Raw genomic sequence first — 22,193 nt, forward strand, 5'->3', positions numbered from 1 at the left:
AGGAACTTTAACTGCTGCTTCTTAAGTAGTTTAATAATTTTAATTGTTAGTATAAGGTGTCTGTTGCAGTTCTCAGTATTTCCTCATTGGACCCAGTTTCTTTCTCAACAACATCCAGACAACAGTTAAGGACGTACTTGTATATGATATGGCTGTGTTTGTTGAACAATGATTGTTGCAAGAAGGTAGCATTTTAGGGATCTGGCCAAAGTTGCTGCACATGTATTATTTCATAATACATAATATGGATAATATGGACTTTATATTAACTATCTTTAGAAACAAATATGTTCTGACATCACTGGGGTAAAAGCAACCGTTTTCAGTGAAAAAAGACATTGCATTTACACTATGTCCCTTTTGGATGACCATTGTATAACTTTGTGCTTAAAGCATAATAACAACATCAATCAATTATTTATATCAGAACTTATTTATGTTGCATTATGTGACATAAATTTTGTTCCTGGATAGTATGTGTTATTTCTTAATTGCTTATGTCATAAAAGTGCAGAAAATGGCTATTATTCCCTTCAAACTTTGGTTTTGAGATCTGTATAATGAAATTTAGAAATTAACCTATTTTCTACGTAAAAACTGGCAAATATGCACATTTTCATTTACATAAGGTCTGAATAAAACAACATATGAATCAAGATTTATATGTATTTATACTAAAGTTATACAAAAATGTGTAGAAGTGAGTAGTTTTTCGAGATTTGCGACTGTAATGTAAATTACTTTCACGTATCAGTCCCCAAATATAGTCTCCCATCGTTATACGCTCCTTGATAGCGGCGTTCAAAGTCCAATATATCTTGATGGAAGCGCTCGCCTTGCTCCTCTGAGTATGCTCCCATGTTCTCCTTAAATTTATCAAGATGAGCGTCAAGGATATGGACTTTCAGAGACATCCTGCATCCCATTTTGCCGTTGTTCTTCACCAGAGCCTCAACTAGTTTCACATAATTTTCGGCCTTGTGATTGTCCAAGAAGCTCCAAAACACTGCGACAAAGTTGCCTCGAACTTTTTCTTCCTTCCTACTGAGTTTCATGGCGAATTCTGTGCACTCCAGGATCTTCTTTATTTGTGGTCCAACGAAAACACCAGCTTTGACCTTTGCTGCAGACAGCTTAGGGAAGAAGTCTCGAAGGTACTTGAAAGCTGCAGACTCCTTATCAAGAGCCGTGACAAATTGTTTCATAAGACCCAATTTTATGTGCAATGGTGGGAACAACACCTTCTGGAGGCCCACTAGTGGCTCACACTTGGCATTGTGCCTTCCCATAGAGAACTCTGTCCGTTGTGGCCAGTGCTTCCTGTTGTAGTGTGCTGCGGTGTCCCTGCTGTCCCAAAGGTAAAAATAACAGGGAAACTTGGTAAAGCCTCCTTGGATAGGTCTGTGTGTTTACTTAGACAGCTAGAACTTAAGTGAAGTGGTGAGCCCCTGTATATATATTACTATGGAAAGTTCTAGAAAATTTTAAAAGGTTCATGAAAATTTTCTGTCAGCTACTCAGCACTGAATATACTTGGAATGTTCTGGAAAATGGGCAAATTTGAAAATTTCATTACCCAGGTCACAAAAGCAAAATTTGAAGAAAAAATAGGTCTTTTCCATTTACTTTAGGCATAAGCAATTGGGAAATAACATTTTCTGTCCACCAACAAAAAAAGTAAAAATTTTATTACATAGTTTTATTGTTCATAAGTTTTATTCATGAAAGTGTTTGCAACGAGCTTTAAAAGTAATAATAGTATTTTAACTCAAGACACAATAAAAGTAATTTGTGACATGACTCTAGGAAGAAATATACGTATACATTTATATATATATACACACATATCTGACATAAAGGAAAATGAAGTGAAGTTGTCCAATGACTTTTAAAAGAGTGGTTTCGTCATTAGCTAGTCCTATACAAACTGCATGCTAGATTAATTTCTTATGACACAGCTATAAACAAATATTGATTTCATTATATAACGCCTAATGTGATTTTACAACAAAGGAAATCAGTCTAGAATTTACTTACATATATATGTGTTCTGTACTTTAATAACATATAGATTAGTAAAATAAAATTTAAGGATAAACGTGTTTTCTAAATTTCCATTTAGTGTTCTATAGTATATATATATATATAGAGGTTTTCTCCTTTGTATTTGCTATTTTACGAAATAGAAATTATTGGGATACTACTAAGTCTGTTATTCTCTAATATCCTAGTACATCAGGAGAATTGACGAAAACAGCAGTTATTCAAACGTAGCTTTGACTCTAAATCTGAGAGAATAATACAAACATATTTATCGAAACTACCACATATTTTCAATGTATATGTTCTACTGAAATTACTCATCACACTCCACAGTCGCCTTTTATTTATAATATACGTTCGAGTGTACTAAAACAAACAAGACAAATCTCAAAATTTTCTAAACGGCCTACTTAACGTCATCACTTACAAACTGCATCTCTTCACAGCTAACAAACAAAAAAATGTATTTTACAACAATAAGATTTACATATATTGTGTTCTGTACTTTAATAACCATGTATATATATATATATTATTTTACGAAAGCGTCTGTTATTCTCTAATATCCGCGGCGAAAACAGCAGTTATTCAAACGTAGCTTTGCTCTAAAACAAATCCAAACTACCACATATTTTCAATGTATATGTTCTACTGGACTTTTACTGACAATTTATTAAGAAATACCTGAGAAATAACATCTCCAGTTTTGATTCAGTTTCTTCCCCCGCCTCTTTTTTTGCACCACTTTATTTGATAGTAAAACATACTTAACTTTTATGGATTTTTTTTTTCAAATTTGTTACACTGAAAGATCTTTAAAACCCACACTTAGCAGTTTTATTTGAGGTAAATATAAATCACATGTGCAAATATATTTAAAAAAAAAACCGCTCAAGTGTAACGAAAAAATTGTGTAGGCATACACAAAAAGTCAAGTGAGCTGTCTGTCTGACATTGTTACTACAGCTTCACCTAAATTTTTAGTTTGTTACCATTCGGATTAAAGACAGCTGAGTTAGATCAGCAAAACTATAAGGTGAAGTATATTTTGATCATTTTCATCGAAACGAAATTAAATTTGCTCTTTAAAAGCTTGAACAGTGGGAAAGAAGATGGCGTCTCTTGCATAAGAGGTTGGAATATGTGTTTCTCTATCCGATCCATATTTCTTCCCTATTTTATTTCCTTTTTTCTTTTTCTTCTTGCATTTTCCTTTTTTCCATCCCCTGTCTTTTTCTTTTTTTCTTCATTCTCCCTCCAAGAGCGTATGGTTTTCTCCGTAGTGGAGGGTCAAAGCCCTACAGGCTTGATCCACAGTTTGATTCATTGTATTAGACAGAGCGTGGATAATTTGCTGACTAGCTTTTGCATCCAAACACATCACCACAAATTATATAACGACGGTTGCTCAGGTTACTCGCACTCCAGCATAGCGGTACGGCTCTGGGTTTGATTTGTTTCGAATTTCGCATGAGGCTACACGAGGGCTATCTGCGCTAACCGTCGCTAATTTAGCAGTGTAAGACTAGAGGGAAGACATCTAGTCATTACCACCCACCGCCAACTCTTGGGCTACTATTTTACCAACAAATAGTGGAGCTGGTCGTACATTATAACCCTCCCATCTGAAAGGGCGAGCATGTTTGGTGTGACGGGGATTCATTGTTCAATTTAGCAAATATTGAAAATCATGTGTGAATACTCTAAAAAAAAAGAGAGAGAAGGAGAGAAAATTAACTAGAAATGTCTTTTCTATGTAAATATCAGCGCTTGGTGATATTAAAAAATGAAGAAGAAGCAGTTATAAAAAATCCAAATATTTGGTGTTGTAGTATGTAATAATAATAAATAAATTGCAAACGTTGCGTCCTCTATGAATCAAACGATTAATATTTATATTGATTATTGAGAGTGCTTCCGAATTGTTGCAAAAGTAATGTAAATTGTGCCCTTTATGAACAAGTATTTATTATTTAGTTTACTAGTTATGTTCAAACAAATATACATGCATTTGTTTATAATTATGGCTTTCTTATTTGCTAATATTTATTTTATAATTTACTCTTAGCCTTCTGTAATTTTAACTTATGAAAACGAGTGTTGCTTGTTCATTGTATTTGTTAATCGATGCGAACATAAACTGTATTGTATGTTAGTTTGTTACTATCATTAAAATTATTAGCATATTCTATTATTGTAGTGTACCCGATCAAAATTTGTTCTGGTACTTTTTGTATTATTGTTTTTAAGTGATTAATTATGAGGCTAAAGTTCCGTAATTTGCGACCGTGTCTCAGTGCAGAAATCACGCCTAGTATTTGACGCTGAAAATATATTAGGTTGAGGAATAATTCGTGAGCATTTTTAAATAATTTCATTCAAGCATTACATGCAAGACTATACAATACTTCAATGCATGAACACATTACACCCAAAACATTTATTATGATACTTTATTTAATGTAATACCTAGGTATATAGTATGCATTGTTTTAAACGAAATTGCAAGAAATTAAATGCGAAAAGCAGATGGTGTCGAAAATGCTCGATTTTGTCCACTTGACATTCCATTTAATGAGCTGAAAATGAAAGCAAAAATTAAAGACATATGAAAATCAAACACACCATATATTAGAGCAAAAAATTATCTACCAAATGACATGAAATATTTTGCGAAAGCGTTTCATTTATGAATATATTTTTTTAACTTGAAAAAACACTCACAAATTATTCCTCAACCCAATAGAATCTTGCAACTGTATATAATAAGATATTATCAAAACCTAAACTGAAGGTGTAATGTTGTACTATCCTTTAATTTTATTTTATCACTTTAGTTTTTCATTTACTTGTTCTGTTAATTATGCTGACAAAGTAATTTTATGTATTTTGCAAGGGTCGATATTTGTAATATTCACATTGTCTCTACTAGCCTTAAAAATTGTTAGAATAGAAGAGAAATAAAAAGGTGAGATATATTTTGTTACTTTAGAAGATCTGCATTGAGGTTTTTTCATGATAAGCAATCAATAGTGTGTAAGGTAGCAAGACTGATATGAAATTCTTTGTGATAATTTTAAAAGATTTATATACTAAAATTAAGCTCTCTGTGCATCACTCTTGCTGGTAATTTAGTGTATTTAATGTATAAATTTAAATGAATATACAGTATTTTATGCTATCTTCATTAAGATTACTTGCACTTTATTTTATTGTACTCTTTCTGTTCAACAGTTTTTTGTGTGTGTGTTTTTTCTTGTAATTTACTGTGTTTGCATACCAGTATGCTTACATTTATGAAGGGCAACAGCCTTTACCATATACACAGAAAATTTCCTGTAACATTTTTCATATCCATTGTTTCCATAAAAAAGTACATATCTATAATAAATTAGTCAGCCCTGTTCAGAAATTGTAAAAATAATAAGAAGAATGGTGAAACTCTAATAATAAGAAGGTTTCACTGAGCAGTCAGTCATTTTAGGATAATCTTCCAGTTAGTTTTTAGTATTAAGGATGGCAGTATATGTGAATTATAAACTAAGTTTTACCTCCTATAGTTCATGATGGATTGTAAAATACTACATCCTGTGAAGACTGAGAAGCAAATAATGGAAAACTCAATGCCAGAAGATGATCCAAACTGTAACTCTGACACACACCAGGAAAACAGTGGAATTCGCAGATGGGGACCAAACCATGCAGGAGCTAAAGAACTAGCAAGTTACTATACTAAAGGTGCTATAAACAGTTCATAATATTTACATTTGTATGTAGTGTGTGAGAAATTTTAACTCCAATTATTTCATGATTTTTTGTCACATTGATTCTAATATTTAAAATGTGATACAAAAAATTTGTATTACTTCAAGTATCAAATAAAAAACATATTTTTACATCACACAGATGATTCTGAAATAATCCTTTAGCCTTCAAAACAGTAATAGAATTCATATTTTAATATTGTGTTTAGTTACTTTTTTCAATTAATAACAATCATATCATGGAATATTTACCAAATTACTTGTGGAAGGAAAAGATATGTTTTTATTACTTTTATGATGTTAGAAAAACGTGTAGGTTCAAAAAGTCTTAATAGAAATGAATAAAATCATCATTACATTATCAAACTATTAACCATTTATCTTTGCGTATGATGTTCTAGAAGTGTTCTTTATTCAAGCCATATTAGTAATTTTATGCAAAAGCACTGTAGTTGAGCAGGGTTAAGGTGAGAGATTTTTAAGTTAATTAAAAAGAAATGTGACTAACAATTCCAAAATGAATATCACATTGACATATGCACAGGCCATTTCCATTCAGTTGTTATGAGCCTTAGTGCTTCTATTATATTTATTGATTTTCTTATTCTGTTATCTCTCCATTTGTCTTGTAATGTTATGTAAAATGTTTTTCTCTTTGCATCTTTCTGTGTGGTTTCTATCTTTTCCCTCATCTCCTATCCAGAATTATACTACAAATTATATTGTATATCACAGAATATTGAAAGTTTGCAAATAGATACATAATTAGCTGATAAAGAAAAGTTTTTTGCCATTTTTTGGTTCTGTAAAAACTTGAAGTATGGAACACAAATATTGGTGCAAATAATTTCAGTTCATAAACAAGTTTGGAGATTCTTTTATGTAGATGTTTTTTTTATCTCACTTGATTGAAGTTTGGAATAAATTGATCTTTGTAGTTTTTTGATACTAAAAACTTCATAAAAATTTTCTTTGTATATTTTAATTAATGGTTATTTAACAGTGATGAACAAGTATTTTAAAAATACATTTATTTTTCCAGTGTTTTCATCACTTCTTCAATGCAACTTTATTACTTTAAAATTGCAGCATTCTATTAGTTTATAGCATTTTACTGTTGAATTTAAGTTATCAAGTGAAAATTTTTATTAAATTTTATTTCTAATAGGAAAAAGGCTTCAGGAAATAATTTCAGTTGTAAGCTGTCTCACTCTGATGGCTATAAACTTCATTCACCTGCTCTACCATTTTCAGTCAAGCAAATGTAGCTACATCTTGATAGCATCTTGTAAGTATGTGGTGCTTGATTATATTTTACAGGTATTCATTTTATTAACTGCAGGGGACAATTGTGACCCAATTGTTAACATGCCATACATCAGAGTTGACTTTCCATGGTTTAAGTCCCATTACCATTAAAAAATAAAACCATATTCTTCAATGTGTGACCATAAATGTTTATTAAAGTAACTGTCAAATCCTACTATTTGGTCTGATAAGAATAGTCTAAGTGTTTGCAGTGATTGGTGTTTACCAGCTGATGTGAATTTATCACATCAAAACTGTGGATGGTTAGTGCAGATAGCCCTCTGCACATCCAACAAACATAAACTTCTGGATCTAAAATAATAGGTTTATAGAATTAAAATTTCGAGACAATACACACATAGTTGTCTACTTCATATGTTTGCCTTAGAGATTTGTATGTTTCTAGCCTTTAGGCAACTTTTGCTTAAATTTGTAAGATTTCTCATGACTTGTGACACTGCATAATGAATGTATTAGACATCTTTTGATTTTCTCACTTTACAGAAATTTGCAATAGATTAAAGGACTTTATTTCCTTTTTTCGTACAGGAATGAGCTCTGAAGTTCATGTCACTTCAGTTTCTAGTCTGATTGAGGAATATTCTCTCATTAGTCAAGTTTCACACTTTACACTTGGCTACAGGAGGCCCAAATGTGGATGACATAATAGACATTGTGCATCAGGTAGTTGTGTTCTATTATGTAGCCAGGAGTTTCAGCACCTGTTTATTTGTCTGAAATTATTTCCCCTTGTTCTAAGGGTGAGTGTGAAGAAGATGACAAATCTGACTGCTTGTTTCTTCTTCCTGGTTATGTTTTAGGAGTCTTTCTTTCTTTCTGTTGACAAAAACTCATGTTTCCTTACATTATTGAACCTTATATCTCAGGTATGTATTGTGTCTTTTTTCTGTGTCTTATGATATTTCCCATTCCCTCTTTCATAACCCTAACAAATTTTGTTTTTTCTCCCCTTCTTTCAGTATTGGCATTCAAGCTAGTTCTGGTTTAGCCCAACTCTGTTCTTGTAATAGTATACTTTGTCTTTCTTGCCTTTGATTCCTCTATCGTAATATCCAGCCATTCTGACTTCCCTGTTCTGGAGCCACAGACCTTGGAGTCTTTTTTTCCCTTTGAGGGTGGAAAACTCTTTGGGATTGGTTTTACTATCTAGTACCCAGTACTCTTAACTTCATATAATGTTTCTCTCTGTGCTATGAGATGCATTTATTCTCTACATCTCATGTCAGAGGCACTTCATGCACTGAAAGACTATTAGTGATTTCTGTTCTTTTTTTCTCTTGTAGCCTTTACTACTTCATTCCTTTCCTTGCACACTTGGGTCTTTTATTTGGGGTGACTTGTTGGTTAAGGATACCCTTCTTTTTCATGTTCATCTCCTATTCTCCTTTTTATGAGACCTCCACCTTGCTTCTTTTCTTCACTCTTCAGTTTTTGGGGCTATTCTGAGTTCCACAGATACATGGATAAAAGCTACCCATCATCATTTCTCATTAACTTCCTTGGTTTTTCAACTGTCAGAACACTGAAACCCCACTCCCATCTCTTGTCCTAGTCTGCCTTTTTCCCATATTTCCTTTTCTTCTTTCCATCTTTCTTCTTCACCTTAACCATTTTTGCTGACATCAATCTTGCTGGGCTTATCAGTGACTGCTTAATAGATGTGATTTTAGTGGGGGCTTATCTGTGAAATTATGCACATGTTTGGGATAAACTATCCACAGATATACGAGTTACTGTTGTTCTCCCTCCAATTCTCCTTATCTCTCCCCCTTCTCAGCCCTCACCCAGCTCACATCCCCTATCTTTGGATCTCATCTCTAACTGTCTGTTTCACAAAGGACAGTTTTTGTGCTGCCATGCCAATCATTTTTTGCATTTTTGCTTGTGTAAGGTGTTTTCCTTACAGATTCTCATGACTTTGTTCTGGTTCTTCCTTCTACATTGACATTCTCACCCAGTTCTTATGCATGATTGGAATCTCAGTGTCAACCTATCCACTCTTATCCAGGCTTGTTTTGAGCAATTGACCACCTATTCCTTATACCATTTTTCCCTTAAAAACCTATTTGTTATTACTCTCTCTCCATTTCAATACTTATGCTCTGGACTCATCTCATACCCTCTTTCATTATTCATATCTTCTTTGCCTTGACCAGTCCTTCTTCAGAATGTCTAAGAATTCTGCAACTCAGGAATATTACTCACCTTTATGATAACATCAGCCCAAATCACCTGTTGTACCCAGTATTAGCTGTCTGTCTCTTGTTTTTGACAGCTGCTTGGTAAGATCATCCAAGCAGGTATATGGACTGTATCTCACACCTTTATTACTAACTATCTGTACTGTCAAGCTGTCTCATTCATTGAGGGTTACAGTCTACCTCTGTTTGCTATCCTCCAGTCTACCCACCATCCTTAGCCAAATGAATACATTATCTTTCATTTTTCTTGGTCGTAGCATTACTTCATAAATCTCACTAGATGGGTAGTGATACCTATGAGGGTACACTTACTGTTCAGTGAGCACTTTTTAATAAATTTTGCAGTTGATGACATATTCTAACATTGTAACATATATTCTGTGTGCTTCTCCCATTGCTATTATGTGGTTCAAATAAGTCTAATTGTTGAGCTGAGGTGAGTTACAGGTATGATCTTAATGCACCCCAACTACCCTATTATGGTTTTAATTCTCATAAAATTTGTAGCTATCTGGAATATGGCTGTATTAAAAGTATATAGATGTTGTGCCCATTCTGTAGACATATAAAACTGAACAAATAAACAAGAAAAAATAAAATTTTAATGGAAAGTATGGATCATTTGTTATTTGCAGAATTGCAAATTTAGACAGCTTGATTTAGCTCTCTGGGTCACAATGCCAACCAATGTAGCAATTTAAAATCTGTTCAACAAGTATTATTTTATTTGTTTGTGTGCTTCTTATTGCAGCATTTATTTTGTTTTTGATACTTGTTATAGAAAATTTACTGCTACTGCTGTTTTATGATTTAAAACAAAAATACTCTGCAAGATTACATGTACAGTTGCCATTATTCCAGGGTTTAAGAAAATGAAGCCTAGTGGTTAGGACACCTACAATCTGTAGAATGTAAATTAGAATCCCATCACCGAACATGCTCATCCTTTCAGCTATCAGCTGGTAAAGAGTAGCCCATAAGTTAGCAATAGGTGATGTTGACTGCTGCCTTCCCCCTAGTCTGTCATATCAAAATTAGGGATATCTATTGAAAATAACCCTCAAGTAGCTTTGCATGAAATTTAACAAACAAATAATTAACAACATGCAGTCATGCACTAATGAAACTAATTTTATTTAGAATTTCATTAATTATGCTAATGAGGTTAAAATTTTGAATCTTTGTACAAAATTGAGAGAAAAGAAAAAGAGACTAAATACAATTTTCTGTTGTATTTTTTTGTAATTATTTAATTTTTATACACTGTTCATGATCTCTACTTTTCTTTTGACAGTGTGTGGTATAATCACTGCAGATTTCTTGAGTGGACTAGTGCACTGGGCAGCTGACACTTGGGGTTCAGTGGATCTTCCAATAATTGGCAAGGTATGGTGAATTCAATAATTCTTATGTTCTGTCACTTGGTGCCTGCTGTTTTGGAGATTATCATTTGCACTGCATTTTTTATTTATATTTTTACTTTTAAGTTTGTATATTTTACACAAGTATTCCAAGGTCAGCTTCAACTGAATTTTCCAAATATATTATACACTTCACTATCAACTCTTTATACAATACCATAACTAACAGATCAAAATCAGTGTAGTTTGGTCCAGTCATACAGCTCAAAAGAATTTTAAACCCTATAAGATTTTTGTCCAGTTACTGTTCTAAGGCTCATTTATCACTTGCAGCTCATAATCCATTGTAAACATCTTCTTATCACATTCAGGAATTTGTTTTGATAACTCTGAGTAATGAACATTCAGTGGTTACTTATGTGAACTATGAAGCATATTTAATTAAATTAAATAAGTATTTGTAAAGGTGTAGAAATTGATCATTATGGGTAATTTGATGTCGCTGTAAACTTTAATTGTTATGGTATGAAGTAACTGTGCATGTGTTTACCAATTTACATATGAAGTAAACAGTAAGCTTACATAAACTTTTCACACAATTCTTGAAACAGATATAGTCAAGGATAGAATTTAGATTAAACAACTCAAGATACTTTTGTTTCTTTGAAAACTATACTTGAGCTTTGTGAAGAAATGGATATGTTTTCAAGAACCAAATACATCAGATTTCTTCAAAATGTTATAAAGCTTATTAATCAGAAGTAAGAAAAACAAGGAATATACATCTTATTGATTATAAATATATCACAAGGAATTTCTTTTTGTTTTGATACTATTTGAATAAAATATAGTTTCAGGTATCAAGTACATAATCTGAGAGGAAAAATTTAATTGAAACTGTTTTTAACAAATGTAAAGATACCAATTAGAATGGAACACTGTGTAGAAAATCGTAAAGCAAATGTTATACTACTGTGTTTCTCTGATAATAAGACCTACCCATAAAATAAGACCTAGTGTGATTTTTTGGGATAGTTTTAATATAAGCCCTACCCTTAAAATAAGCCCTAGTTAAGAGTGGCAGGAAGAGGAAAGAAATAAAAAAAAATTAATTTATTAATTAGTTTAATAGTTAGTTAATTAGTTTGTTTAAGTATTAATCACTTAGTTTAATAGTTTAATAATAGTTTATTTTAAATGGTTAGTTTAATAGTTTTACTTTGTAACTTCATTTTTTTAATATATCAAAATAAGACATCCCCCGAAAATAACCCCTAGTGTCATATTTTGGAGTGAAAATTAATATAAGCCCTGTCTTATTTTCAGAGAAACACGGTATATTCAGCATAACAATAGTATAAAAGTTGGACATTTATGCTTTCATATTTGCTATGTTTAATGTATATAGCAAGAACTACAGAGTGTGCTAGTTTTTTTCAAAAATGTGTACTTTTCATTTAGTAGGAAAACATTTAAGAGATTTACATGAAAGTGTTTATTTTAAAAAAATTAAAAGATAGCTAACCCTCTCAGAATATTGAGGTAATTGACATCCCCTTCATGCTATCTAAGAGTATATCTGAACTCCTTTGTGTTTAAATATTACTGTTATAAAAAATACACATAGGTTAACTAATTTTGCATTAGTGCTTACTTGATTTAGGTTTAACCTATAGGTGCTAACAAACATGGTACTTACTGATGGCTTCATGTAAGATTGTTCACTAGAAACTGTTTTGTGATGAATGTAATTATTTTTTAGATCACTTGTACTTCTATAGATGTATGTAATCTAGATTGTTCTACTTCATTGTTTATAGCATTTATCATACAGTTTGTATAAAATATATTTAAATGATATCTTGACTTGATCTTTCTTTTTGCAGGAAAATTCTTTTTAATGTTTTACCTAAAATCAGTATTACTTATGAGTTCAGTAGATCAAACATAACATTAAAACTAAAATCAATATGATGGGTTTTTTTTGTTTTCCTATATAGACATTTTTATTTAAAATATTATACAAACAATTTGAAAAAAATACAAAACTTTTTTTTTTTTTCAGGCTTTTATTAGACCTTTCAGAGAACATCACATTGATCCAACAGCAATTACTCGTCATGACTTTATTGAAACGAATGGTGATAACTTTATGGTTACAATACCTTCTTTGGCATACATGAGCTATCAGTTCTTTTCCTATCCCAGTGATAAAATCCAGGAGCTTTACAACTGGAATTGTTACCTCTTTCTGTTAGCTTTATTTGTTGCTACTACTAATCAAGTAAGTTTGATGTTTAAATTTTATGTCTAACCATGTTAATTTAAGGTTCTGATGCAATGTGATTAATGCAAATTTTAAATATATTCTAGGCACCATTAAAGGAATCAAGTAAGTATTGTAAATTTTCTCAGTATCTCCAAATTAATCAAGTAAGTTTGTATCTTTTCTTTGTTTTAGATAGTGAAACCATGGTGACATAATGGTAACACTGTCATGACTTGTAAGAGCTGAGTAGTTTTATACAAAATCATGTAATTGATAATATATTGTAGCAGGCATGATTAGAAAATGAAGAGTATTATATTATATATTGTTTCTTAACTTTCAACAACCATGTCTCATCTCATGTTTCAGATTCACAAGTGTTCCCACACTTATTTTGGACTTCCACGTTGGGTGACTCTACTGCAGGACTGTCACATTATACTCCCTCAACGTCATCATCGTATCCACCATGTGGCACCACATGAGACCTACTTCTGCATCACAACTGGCTGGTTAAATTATCCCCTCGAGAAGTTCCGCTTCTGGGAAACCTGGGAAACAATAATTGAAGCCATGACTGGCTGCAAGCCACGAGCAGATGACATGAAATGGGCTCAAAAACGTGACTGAAATTTTCACTTTAGATTTTATTATTTTGCTATGACATTATAGTAGTTATAGGATATACAATAAAATTCTTGTATACCATCTGATTTTTACAATGCTTATAGAAAATAAAGGAGAGAAACTGCAGTTGTATTTTAGTAAGAAAATAAAAATATTTGTTTGAGTTTATAAGAAACCAAAAAAGAAACTGAGAGCAAAAAAAAAAGGAAAAATACTGAGTGTAGCTAAGATATTTTATTGCTTTTACACACTTATTGTGACTATATTTTGTACAGATTTCTGCAGTGGGCAGAATGCATATGGCCCATTGTGTACCTTTGCTGTGAAACAATTTTGTTTTGTGTATATTAACAGTTTAATGCTAAGTGAGTACAGGAGGAGTGATTCAGGTAATTTCTAACTTGGATGTGATAACTATGTTTACATGTGTGAATTAAAACTTAGCTTTATTAAGGTGACCCACTGCTTTTACAAAAAAACAGTGTATTAAATAAAGGATTAATTAGCATTAGACAATAACATGCTAATTTTTTGTTGTTGCAAGGACATTTCTCAAAAATTTGTGTGTGTATTTATGTGTATATATATATATATATATATATATATATATATATTAGAATTTGTTATTTCATTATGTTCAAATGTGAAATGTTTAGCAGAGAAATATGAAAGATAAATTACCTTTTTTCTTTGTTTTGAATGGCTAATGTTTTACATTTAGGCAGTCTGTAAACATATTACATTTATTAATTTAATTTTGGAGCAAACAAATTGTGGCTGAATGTTTGTTTCATTTAGGAATGATTCGCAATTGTAAGTATTACCACAAGCATACAATTAAAAATATTTATTCCAACAATATATTCATATTTGAAAGTGTTTACAGGCACAATTGTATCTTACAAGAAGTTTCCTTTGGAAGTCAGTTATTTCTGTTTATTGTGGGTTTTCCTTTGAAAGATAATGATTACATCTTTTTTGTTCTTCTAGTCACTAATTTAATCATTCTTTATTTCTTTTAACATAGTTGTAATATTATTTAGTAATACTAATTTAATTAGCTACATAACTAGTGTATTTACATAGCATATTAGGTGAACAAAATATAAAACATTCCAATTTTCCATATTCTAGTCATCATCAGCTGACTCTCATTTGTTTTACAGCTTTATCAGCCAAAATGTGTTTTTTGTCCAGTTAAACAATGTATTTATGATTAGTCTGTAATTAAGGCCTTTTTTATTTTTATAATTGTTCCCTGCTAGTACAATGGTAAGTCTAGAGATTTACAATGCTAAAATCAGAGGTTCGATTCCCTTGGTGGATTCAGCAGATAGCCTGAGGTGGCTTTGCTAAATGAAAACACACATTTTTATTAGCTTTTATAGATATGTATTTAGAAAGTGCTTTGAAATTTGTGTTAATAGAAAAGGTAAATAACCTCGGTTGTTGTTTAGATTGGGATTTTGATTCATTTCTTAACTGACTTCAAACCATATTGAATTATTGTATTGTGAACTTATCTAATAACACTAACGTTTCTTACAGCCTGCATTTTTATTTTCAGATAATTAATGATAATTTCTAACATACTCTCCGAGACCAGGGCCAATTTCTATCTGTCTTTAAGACCTTATTTATAGTTGTCTGTCTAACATTGATTTTAAACTGGAAAACAAATAAGCATGTTATTTGTAAAATCATAACAGGGAAAAGAAGACAGATCAAAGACTGATAACATTATAATCACCTCTCAGTGGCACGTCTGTGAACTTTTGCTGCTAGATAGTAGGTTTTAATATCCATGATGGGCGGAGCACAGATAGCACTTTGTGTAGCTTTGTGCTTAGTAACAAATAACAACATTATAACCACTGACATTAGTTGAGTTCACTGTCTTTCATCACTTATATTTTTAATCACTCCAGTACAAGAACTGCTTTCCTTGATTTTTACTTTTATCTCAGAAGTATCTGTTCACTGAAAAACAAAAAAGAAAGGTCAGAAACTAGCCAGAATATATATGTAAAAAGTAATGACAAATATTTTTATATGTTGTAGGCATATAATAGATGTTCATATTATAAGTTCTCTTGTTAAACAATACATTTTATGTTTTTGTTTTTAATAGGTCCACAGAGCTGAATCTGCTCACAAATGCACTGCACCCTTAATCTTGCCTCAGATAGATGTGCAAGCTGTGTCAGAATAACTGACAATGTGTGTAGCTTCATCTAACAAAAATTCATTTATATTAAAGCAAAAATTCTATTTTTTAAGGAACTACTGATGATAATGTTTATATTAAGATTTCCAGCATAACTATCAGTTTTATTTTTGTGTGTAAGGAAAATCCTAGAAATTACTGTTTAAATATCAATATTATTTAAGAACTAGGTACTAAAACATGAGAAATTAATTATAAAGACCATTTTCTTTAATTTTTTATTATTATTATAATTTAGTTTATCTCAATTATTGCTACTACACAAATTAGGCTTGTTGCAGAGAGCTCTGATTTCACACTCATCCACCTGTTTGTTATGACATCTTAGTCAAGAAGTATGTATGTATTGCATCTTATCACATCTTCATAATTAAAGCTTTCACATATTGTGTTGAGACATTGGAATAATATGGGGATGTGGTAACAAATTATTTTTATTCTCTTTTAAACAAACAATTTTCAAATTTTGGTTACTGGTCTGTAAGATTCCAAATATATTATAATTAAATACCATAAATATGGTATTTAGAAATAAATTTACTTCTTTTTTAATTAGATTTCTCACATAGTTCAATGTGCATACTTGTACATGATAACAAGAGGTCCTCCTGAAGATAAAATGTACGTCACATTAGTAATTTTTATACAGAAAGTTGACAGTTTTCAAAAACTTAAAAGTCGAAATATATTAGGACCATTCTTGTATACACCACAAATTGATGAAACAATACAATCCCCAAAATTAAAAATATTAAGTTTTTATTTTTTTTTAAAAAGCACAACTTGTTACTTGCCTACTTTATCAGTATATTTACAAAACATATTTCAATAACTCAGTTTTTCACACATCAACAAATTTATCATAGCATCCTAAAACTTTTAAAAATTTTAAATCTTCCCAATTTTCATTTTGATAAGTGCACATTACAATTAAGAAAATGTGTTAATTCAAGTGTTTATCTTTTTCAAGTGTTTATTATATCCACTAGCCTTGTTCTAGAAATGGCCATTTTACAGAAGACTCATTTATATAAATCAGAATTAAGAATTATACAACAAATGACCATAACCTACCAAAAATGTTACTGGTTAGGTTAGGTCAGCATAATTTCAGTGAGTTTACATCTGTGTATTAAGAAGTTAAAGGTTTAACATAATGGTTGATGAAATTTTAATTTGCATAGGTAGTCATAAAAATAATTATGCAGTAACGTGATGTTATTATCATGGTGTATTCAGCAAAACTAACTCATTGCAGCAATGGGTAGATAAGGCCTGTATTTTATCTTTTCATGACTGAAACTTGCATTTTAGCATAGAAAATAAATTAATAAGTAAATTATTAATTTGTGTTAATTTATAAAGTTGGTTTTAAGTTTGATGATTAGTTAGTTACACTTACTAAACTGACATTTATACATTGTAGTCTCAATATACTGTAAAAATTTGCAAACTGAGATATTTGACTGTCATATCACATTTGCTGTTGTTTGTGGCTTCATTATTTTGAAAAAAAAGCCTCTTCATTGAAAGATTTAGCTATGGTTATACATCATGTGTCATGTTAATCTATTAGAAATTGTATGAGTGAGTAAAATGTTTCATAAAGCAATTAATGAATAAATGTTAGTAGAATATGATAAAACAATATTAACTAAAGGAAAATAATGAGCTTTAATAAAAGTAAGTAAAAAACGAATGACTTCATTAGGAATAGAAATGGAAATATGCAACTGCTCAATCAGATTGCCTTTCTTACATTTATACTCTAGATTTAAGCATAAGACATCAGTGATGTGCAACTAAGTTTTCAACTTGCAATTGAGAGTTTATATGCATGTACAGGATATTATACTGATCCATACATGTAAAAATAAGCTGCTAGATATTAAGGTAGTCTTATACAGAACAGATCACCATATAGTAGCTGATAACTAGATGTACAAAGCATAAGCGATAGTGAATGAACACTGTTTAGGCTGACTTTATTCTTCACTGGTAGTGTTTTTCCTGTACTAACTACAAGATGCCATATAGCTGAACTGACATCATTAACAATGTTTATTTTCCACAGTTCCAATAATGCTTATAATCACTCTTTAAAAGCACAATAAGTAGTTAGATAGGTCTAAATACTTAAATGGATTTGTTTTGGAGTGATTATCTAGCACTTATACATTTACTAACAGAATAACATTCTAATCTTTTTTAAACTAGATTAATGCAAATATTATAGTACACTAAAATTACATACGTAAATGTGATGACTTGCAAATCTATTTTCAAACCTACATATTAACAGTTGATTGATAACAATTAGCACCACAAGAACAATAAACAACACTGATTTCAAGATTTGAAAACTTAATATTTAGTACGTTAATTTAAAAAAAACTTGGTTAACAGTATAACTTCTCATCAAATGTCTTTATTGTAAATAGAATATTGAAAATTGTTTATAATAGGATGTTTAAAAAAAATGTCCACAGGTTTTTATTTACATTTGTATTCTGATTTCATCTGTTGCCATAGTGTCAGTGTTTAAGTTGAAACAAAATTTTTAAAATGTGATTTTTGAATCACATATGTTGTTTATAAATTTTTCATATTCTCAGGTTTCATATTTTGAAATTAATAACTCAGTTTTTACTATTAATGGATTATATTCTCCTTATAATGATTATGATATTTAAGTGCATTCACACAATGCTTTGTGAACTGACAAATGTGTCTGCTTTTCATGTATTTTGTTTAGTAAATATGTTTCCAAACTGATTTGCTCTATTTACTTCTTCATTCTATTTCATGTTTAAACTTGATTTTAGATACAGAAAATTGGTATAACTAACTTTTGTGACTTCAAATATTCTTTGGAGAATGCAAACCCAAGTTTTTTAAACATCTCTTGCTGATTCTCTTTGAAATACAAACCTCAAAACAGTTTCTGTAAAACTCTTGGTATTACTTATTAAATTGAAAACCCAAAACAGAGCCTTTCTAGCTATTCACAGTTAGAGAAAACCTGAAACAGATTTCATCACTACTTATGACAGTGCAAACTCAAATAAGGTCTTTTTAAATACTTTATCAATACTAGCTATTAATGCATGAACCCAAAGAATGCCCTTTCTAGAGGTGTTGTCAGGGGTATTTACTATTAACTACTTAAGTAAAAATCTAAAACAGAGCCTTTATAAAGGTCTTGTTGATATTAACAATCATTAAAGTCCAAACCTGTAACATGGTTCTCAGGTTGCCATCACTACATCTCATTAAAATTTAAATCCAAAATAATTTTCAATAAGATATCACTTTGACATGTAAATTCGTATCAGATGTATTCAAATGAAAATGTAATTGCATGGAAGTAGTGTGAAAACCTATTTTTCATTATAAACTTGTAAATGTCTGTGTGGCCTTTTTACAACAGACAATGGTAAGAGTTTGAAGTGGAATTTGGTGAAGACAATCACATGAACGTTTTGATGTATCTTACAGATGAGTAAGTCATTAAAATATAACAGGCAAATTATGTAAGTAAATAAAATATAATGAAGCATCATTTAGCATACTAGCTTAAGATGTGCAATATCAGTGAAAAACTTCATTGAGGCTCAGTGTAACTATTAGAATGTCTCTAGGAATGAACTAAACAAAGATACTACATTACACACTTTAAATAAATACATAAAGACTGCCCTAAATATAGGATCGTATGAAATCCTAATTAAAAATGACTTAAAATGTGAAATAGAACAGTGATGATACCAATAAATAATTATAGAGCAGTTTATTAAATGTTATCTAGTACCACTGTATTATAGATCATAAGCAACAAGAAATTTGATGGATTAATTCAAAACTATGGTAAGTTCTTTGGACTTTTATGGAAACAAAGCTTTAATGCCATGTAGCGTATTAGCTGAATTTCATGCAAAACTACATGAAGGCTGCATGCACTTCCAGTCCCTACTTTTGATGTGATAAACTAGAGGAAAGGCAACTAGTATACACTATCCCTTGGACTAGATTGAATAGTGGCATTTGATTATCACTGCTATAACACACCTAAAGTCCCAAGTACAGTGTGTTTTATCTGGCAGTAACAGGGCTTGGATCTCAGAACCACAGTCCATTACCTAACCATGAACTATATAGTAAATAAACTGTGAAACACTTATGGTTACTTCTTTGATAGTTTATATAATTCAGTTTTGCTTCTAACTGGTCAAATAAAACTATTTATTAAAGGCAGTAAGTTAAGCTTTTAATATATCTCATCTTTAACTGTTTCAATTGTAAGGATCAGTTTTTGACCCTGTTTGTACAGATTATTGTGCATGTGTGTACATGAATGCTAACATAAAACTACTAAAAATTAGTTTTGAAAACTTTTTTCTTATGCTGAGTCTCAAACTTTCCAAAGTGTCTTTCAAACACTATGCGTAATATCCATTTAATTTTATGAATTTACATTTAACAGTCATCTAAAAACAGTTTCATCTTATACTAAAAATACATTTGCAGTTTTACACATTTAATTTACTTATCCTATAAAAGTAATAACAAATTTCATCAATGATGTAGTTGTGTGCAGGGAAAAAAAAAAAAGAAACAAGCAGTCTACAATTCTATGTCTATGGAAAAAGTTTATTTTCTTTTTTATAATTGATACAAGGTAACTAAATAAACCTCTTCTTCCAATTCAGATATGGGTAGTAGCTGTTGTCAGGTAAAAAATAACCATAACACAAAAGTTACAAACAAGTAAATGTTATATCTCTCATATGAAGTTCTGAGAGATGGGAGGTAAAACTGATAAATTGTGAGCGCTGTTACTAACAAGTCCTGCCAATGCTACGATTTACACGTAATGAAACATGACACCTTGGAACATTCTGTTAACATACTCAAGAAAGTAATTAAATGGGATAATAAATTCAAAATATTGTATAGCAAAGCAATACATTTTAATGCAAATTCTTCCTATTAAACTAAAGATTTGTACTTATAAATAGAAAGTATTTCATAAAAATACTTTTAGGCCATCTTTATTTCCCTCTTCAAAGTAATTCATAACACTTAATACAATAAAGAGAATGTTAAACAGAATGTTGTTCCTGCTGAAAAAGATTCCCTCACTATGGTCTATTTAACACTTGTAACAATCAAATTGGAAAAGCTTTTTTTTTTTTTCAATAGCAACAATAGCAGTTTCAACAAAAGATGATAGAAGATAACCACAGTCTCATGCTGCATCATGTACTGCTATCCTAAACACATCATGCTGCACATAAAATCCTTCATTGTAAGGTTTAAGAACAAACGTTTGAGAAAATGTATGAGGAGGATCATCATCTGTCTGTAAAAAAACCAAAAAGAATTTGATGAAACAACATGCAGTGTAACAATATATGTGATCAAAAAATTTAAGTCATTTAAAAATACAATATTAAACATGACAAATTTCATTGTTAACCTAGTTAATTCAACACTGGTACTCAAGCCTAACTACCTAAGGCAGCAACAAATTACCTCACCATAACCACAGAAATTCTGGTAAAATAAAGAAACTGATGCTATATAAAGTCCTGTAAAAATTTAATAAATTTCAGTGTCTACATTGAATTCTAAACATAATTTAACATTACAAAAGCAATGAATTATTCAGAATGTGTCATAAATGTTTTATTGTAAGCTATCAGAGTGTAACAGGAAGGCCACATTCATTCTATACTTTTTGTAATTTTTTTTTCAGATCTATAACCAGTTTGTAACGTGCTCATATTTTCCATTGAAACCCCTTACTTCCCTTTTACTTTCTCAGGTTTCTCAAAGTTCAACAATCCCCCAACTTTTGACAATTTTTCTTGCTCTTAAAAATGTTTCTGGTTTGTGGCCAACCTGCCAAAAACAAAGAATGTTTCTTTTTTATAAATGGCATCCATACTGCAATGAAATTGTAGTGCAAGATATTTTATGTAAATATTTACTAATTATATATACATAATTAATACGAGCAGGTGGGCATGGTAAAAAATAACTCAGTGAATGTAAATAAACCTGCATAACAGAAACTGCTCCAGAACAAGTTTGCAATTAAAAATAATCATTTTTCTTTCTGTTTACTGCTATTTTTTATCTTAATTAATCTTGTTTCATTAGTAAAATATATAACAGACAAACTCCAATTTTTTTTCTACACTAAAATGTCATTTACTAAAACATTTTCATGCATCTTGTACTGTATACTTACACAGACTTAAAAAAAAAAAACCTTTCAAAATTGGTTCAATACAAATTTCATGTTTAATGAGTAGTACCTGGTGAATCAATAATAAGAGTTTTGAATAAGATTATATTCAAGTTGTT

General features: G+C 30.7%; 2 protein-coding genes across 8 annotated transcripts in view; one reads left to right on the forward strand and one right to left on the reverse strand.

Moving 5' to 3' along the window:
- The first annotated feature begins 3,907 nt into the window (after window positions 1–3,907).
- LOC143240668 (plasmanylethanolamine desaturase 1-like) lies at window positions 3,908–18,596 on the forward strand. Of its 4 annotated transcripts, none has more exons than XM_076483471.1 (7): window positions 3,908–3,976; window positions 5,604–5,781; window positions 6,976–7,095; window positions 10,632–10,723; window positions 12,764–12,982; window positions 13,337–13,589; window positions 15,726–18,596. In XM_076483471.1, exons 2-7 carry the CDS (start codon window positions 5,607–5,609, stop codon window positions 15,737–15,739), a joined length of 873 nt encoding a protein of 290 aa, XP_076339586.1. In that variant the 5' UTR covers window positions 3,908–3,976; window positions 5,604–5,606; the 3' UTR covers window positions 15,740–18,596. The 4 variants fall into 4 exon arrangements, with proteins under 4 accessions (XP_076339586.1, XP_076339587.1, XP_076339585.1 ...); XM_076483472.1 differs by having other exon boundaries at window positions 3,921–4,005; XM_076483470.1 differs by lacking the exon at window positions 3,908–3,976 and adding an exon at window positions 4,113–4,190.
- A 1,861-nt stretch (window positions 18,597–20,457) lies between these two features.
- The window catches only part of LOC143240669 (putative nuclear transport factor 2), a 32,445-nt gene continuing 30,709 nt past the window's right edge, over window positions 20,458–22,193 (reverse strand). For all 4 annotated transcript variants that reach the window (XM_076483477.1, XM_076483474.1, XM_076483475.1 and 1 more), the window contains one exon: window positions 20,458–21,183. Coding sequence is in view for 3 of the 4 variants with exons in the window: in XM_076483474.1 (XP_076339589.1) it covers window positions 21,070–21,183 (114 nt within the window). In the remaining variant the exon portion in view is untranslated. The remainder of the gene's footprint in view (window positions 21,184–22,193) is intronic.

This window comes from Tachypleus tridentatus, chromosome 13, assembly GCF_004210375.1.
Source record: "Tachypleus tridentatus isolate NWPU-2018 chromosome 13, ASM421037v1, whole genome shotgun sequence".
Lineage (NCBI taxonomy): Eukaryota > Metazoa > Arthropoda > Merostomata > Xiphosura > Limulidae > Tachypleus > Tachypleus tridentatus.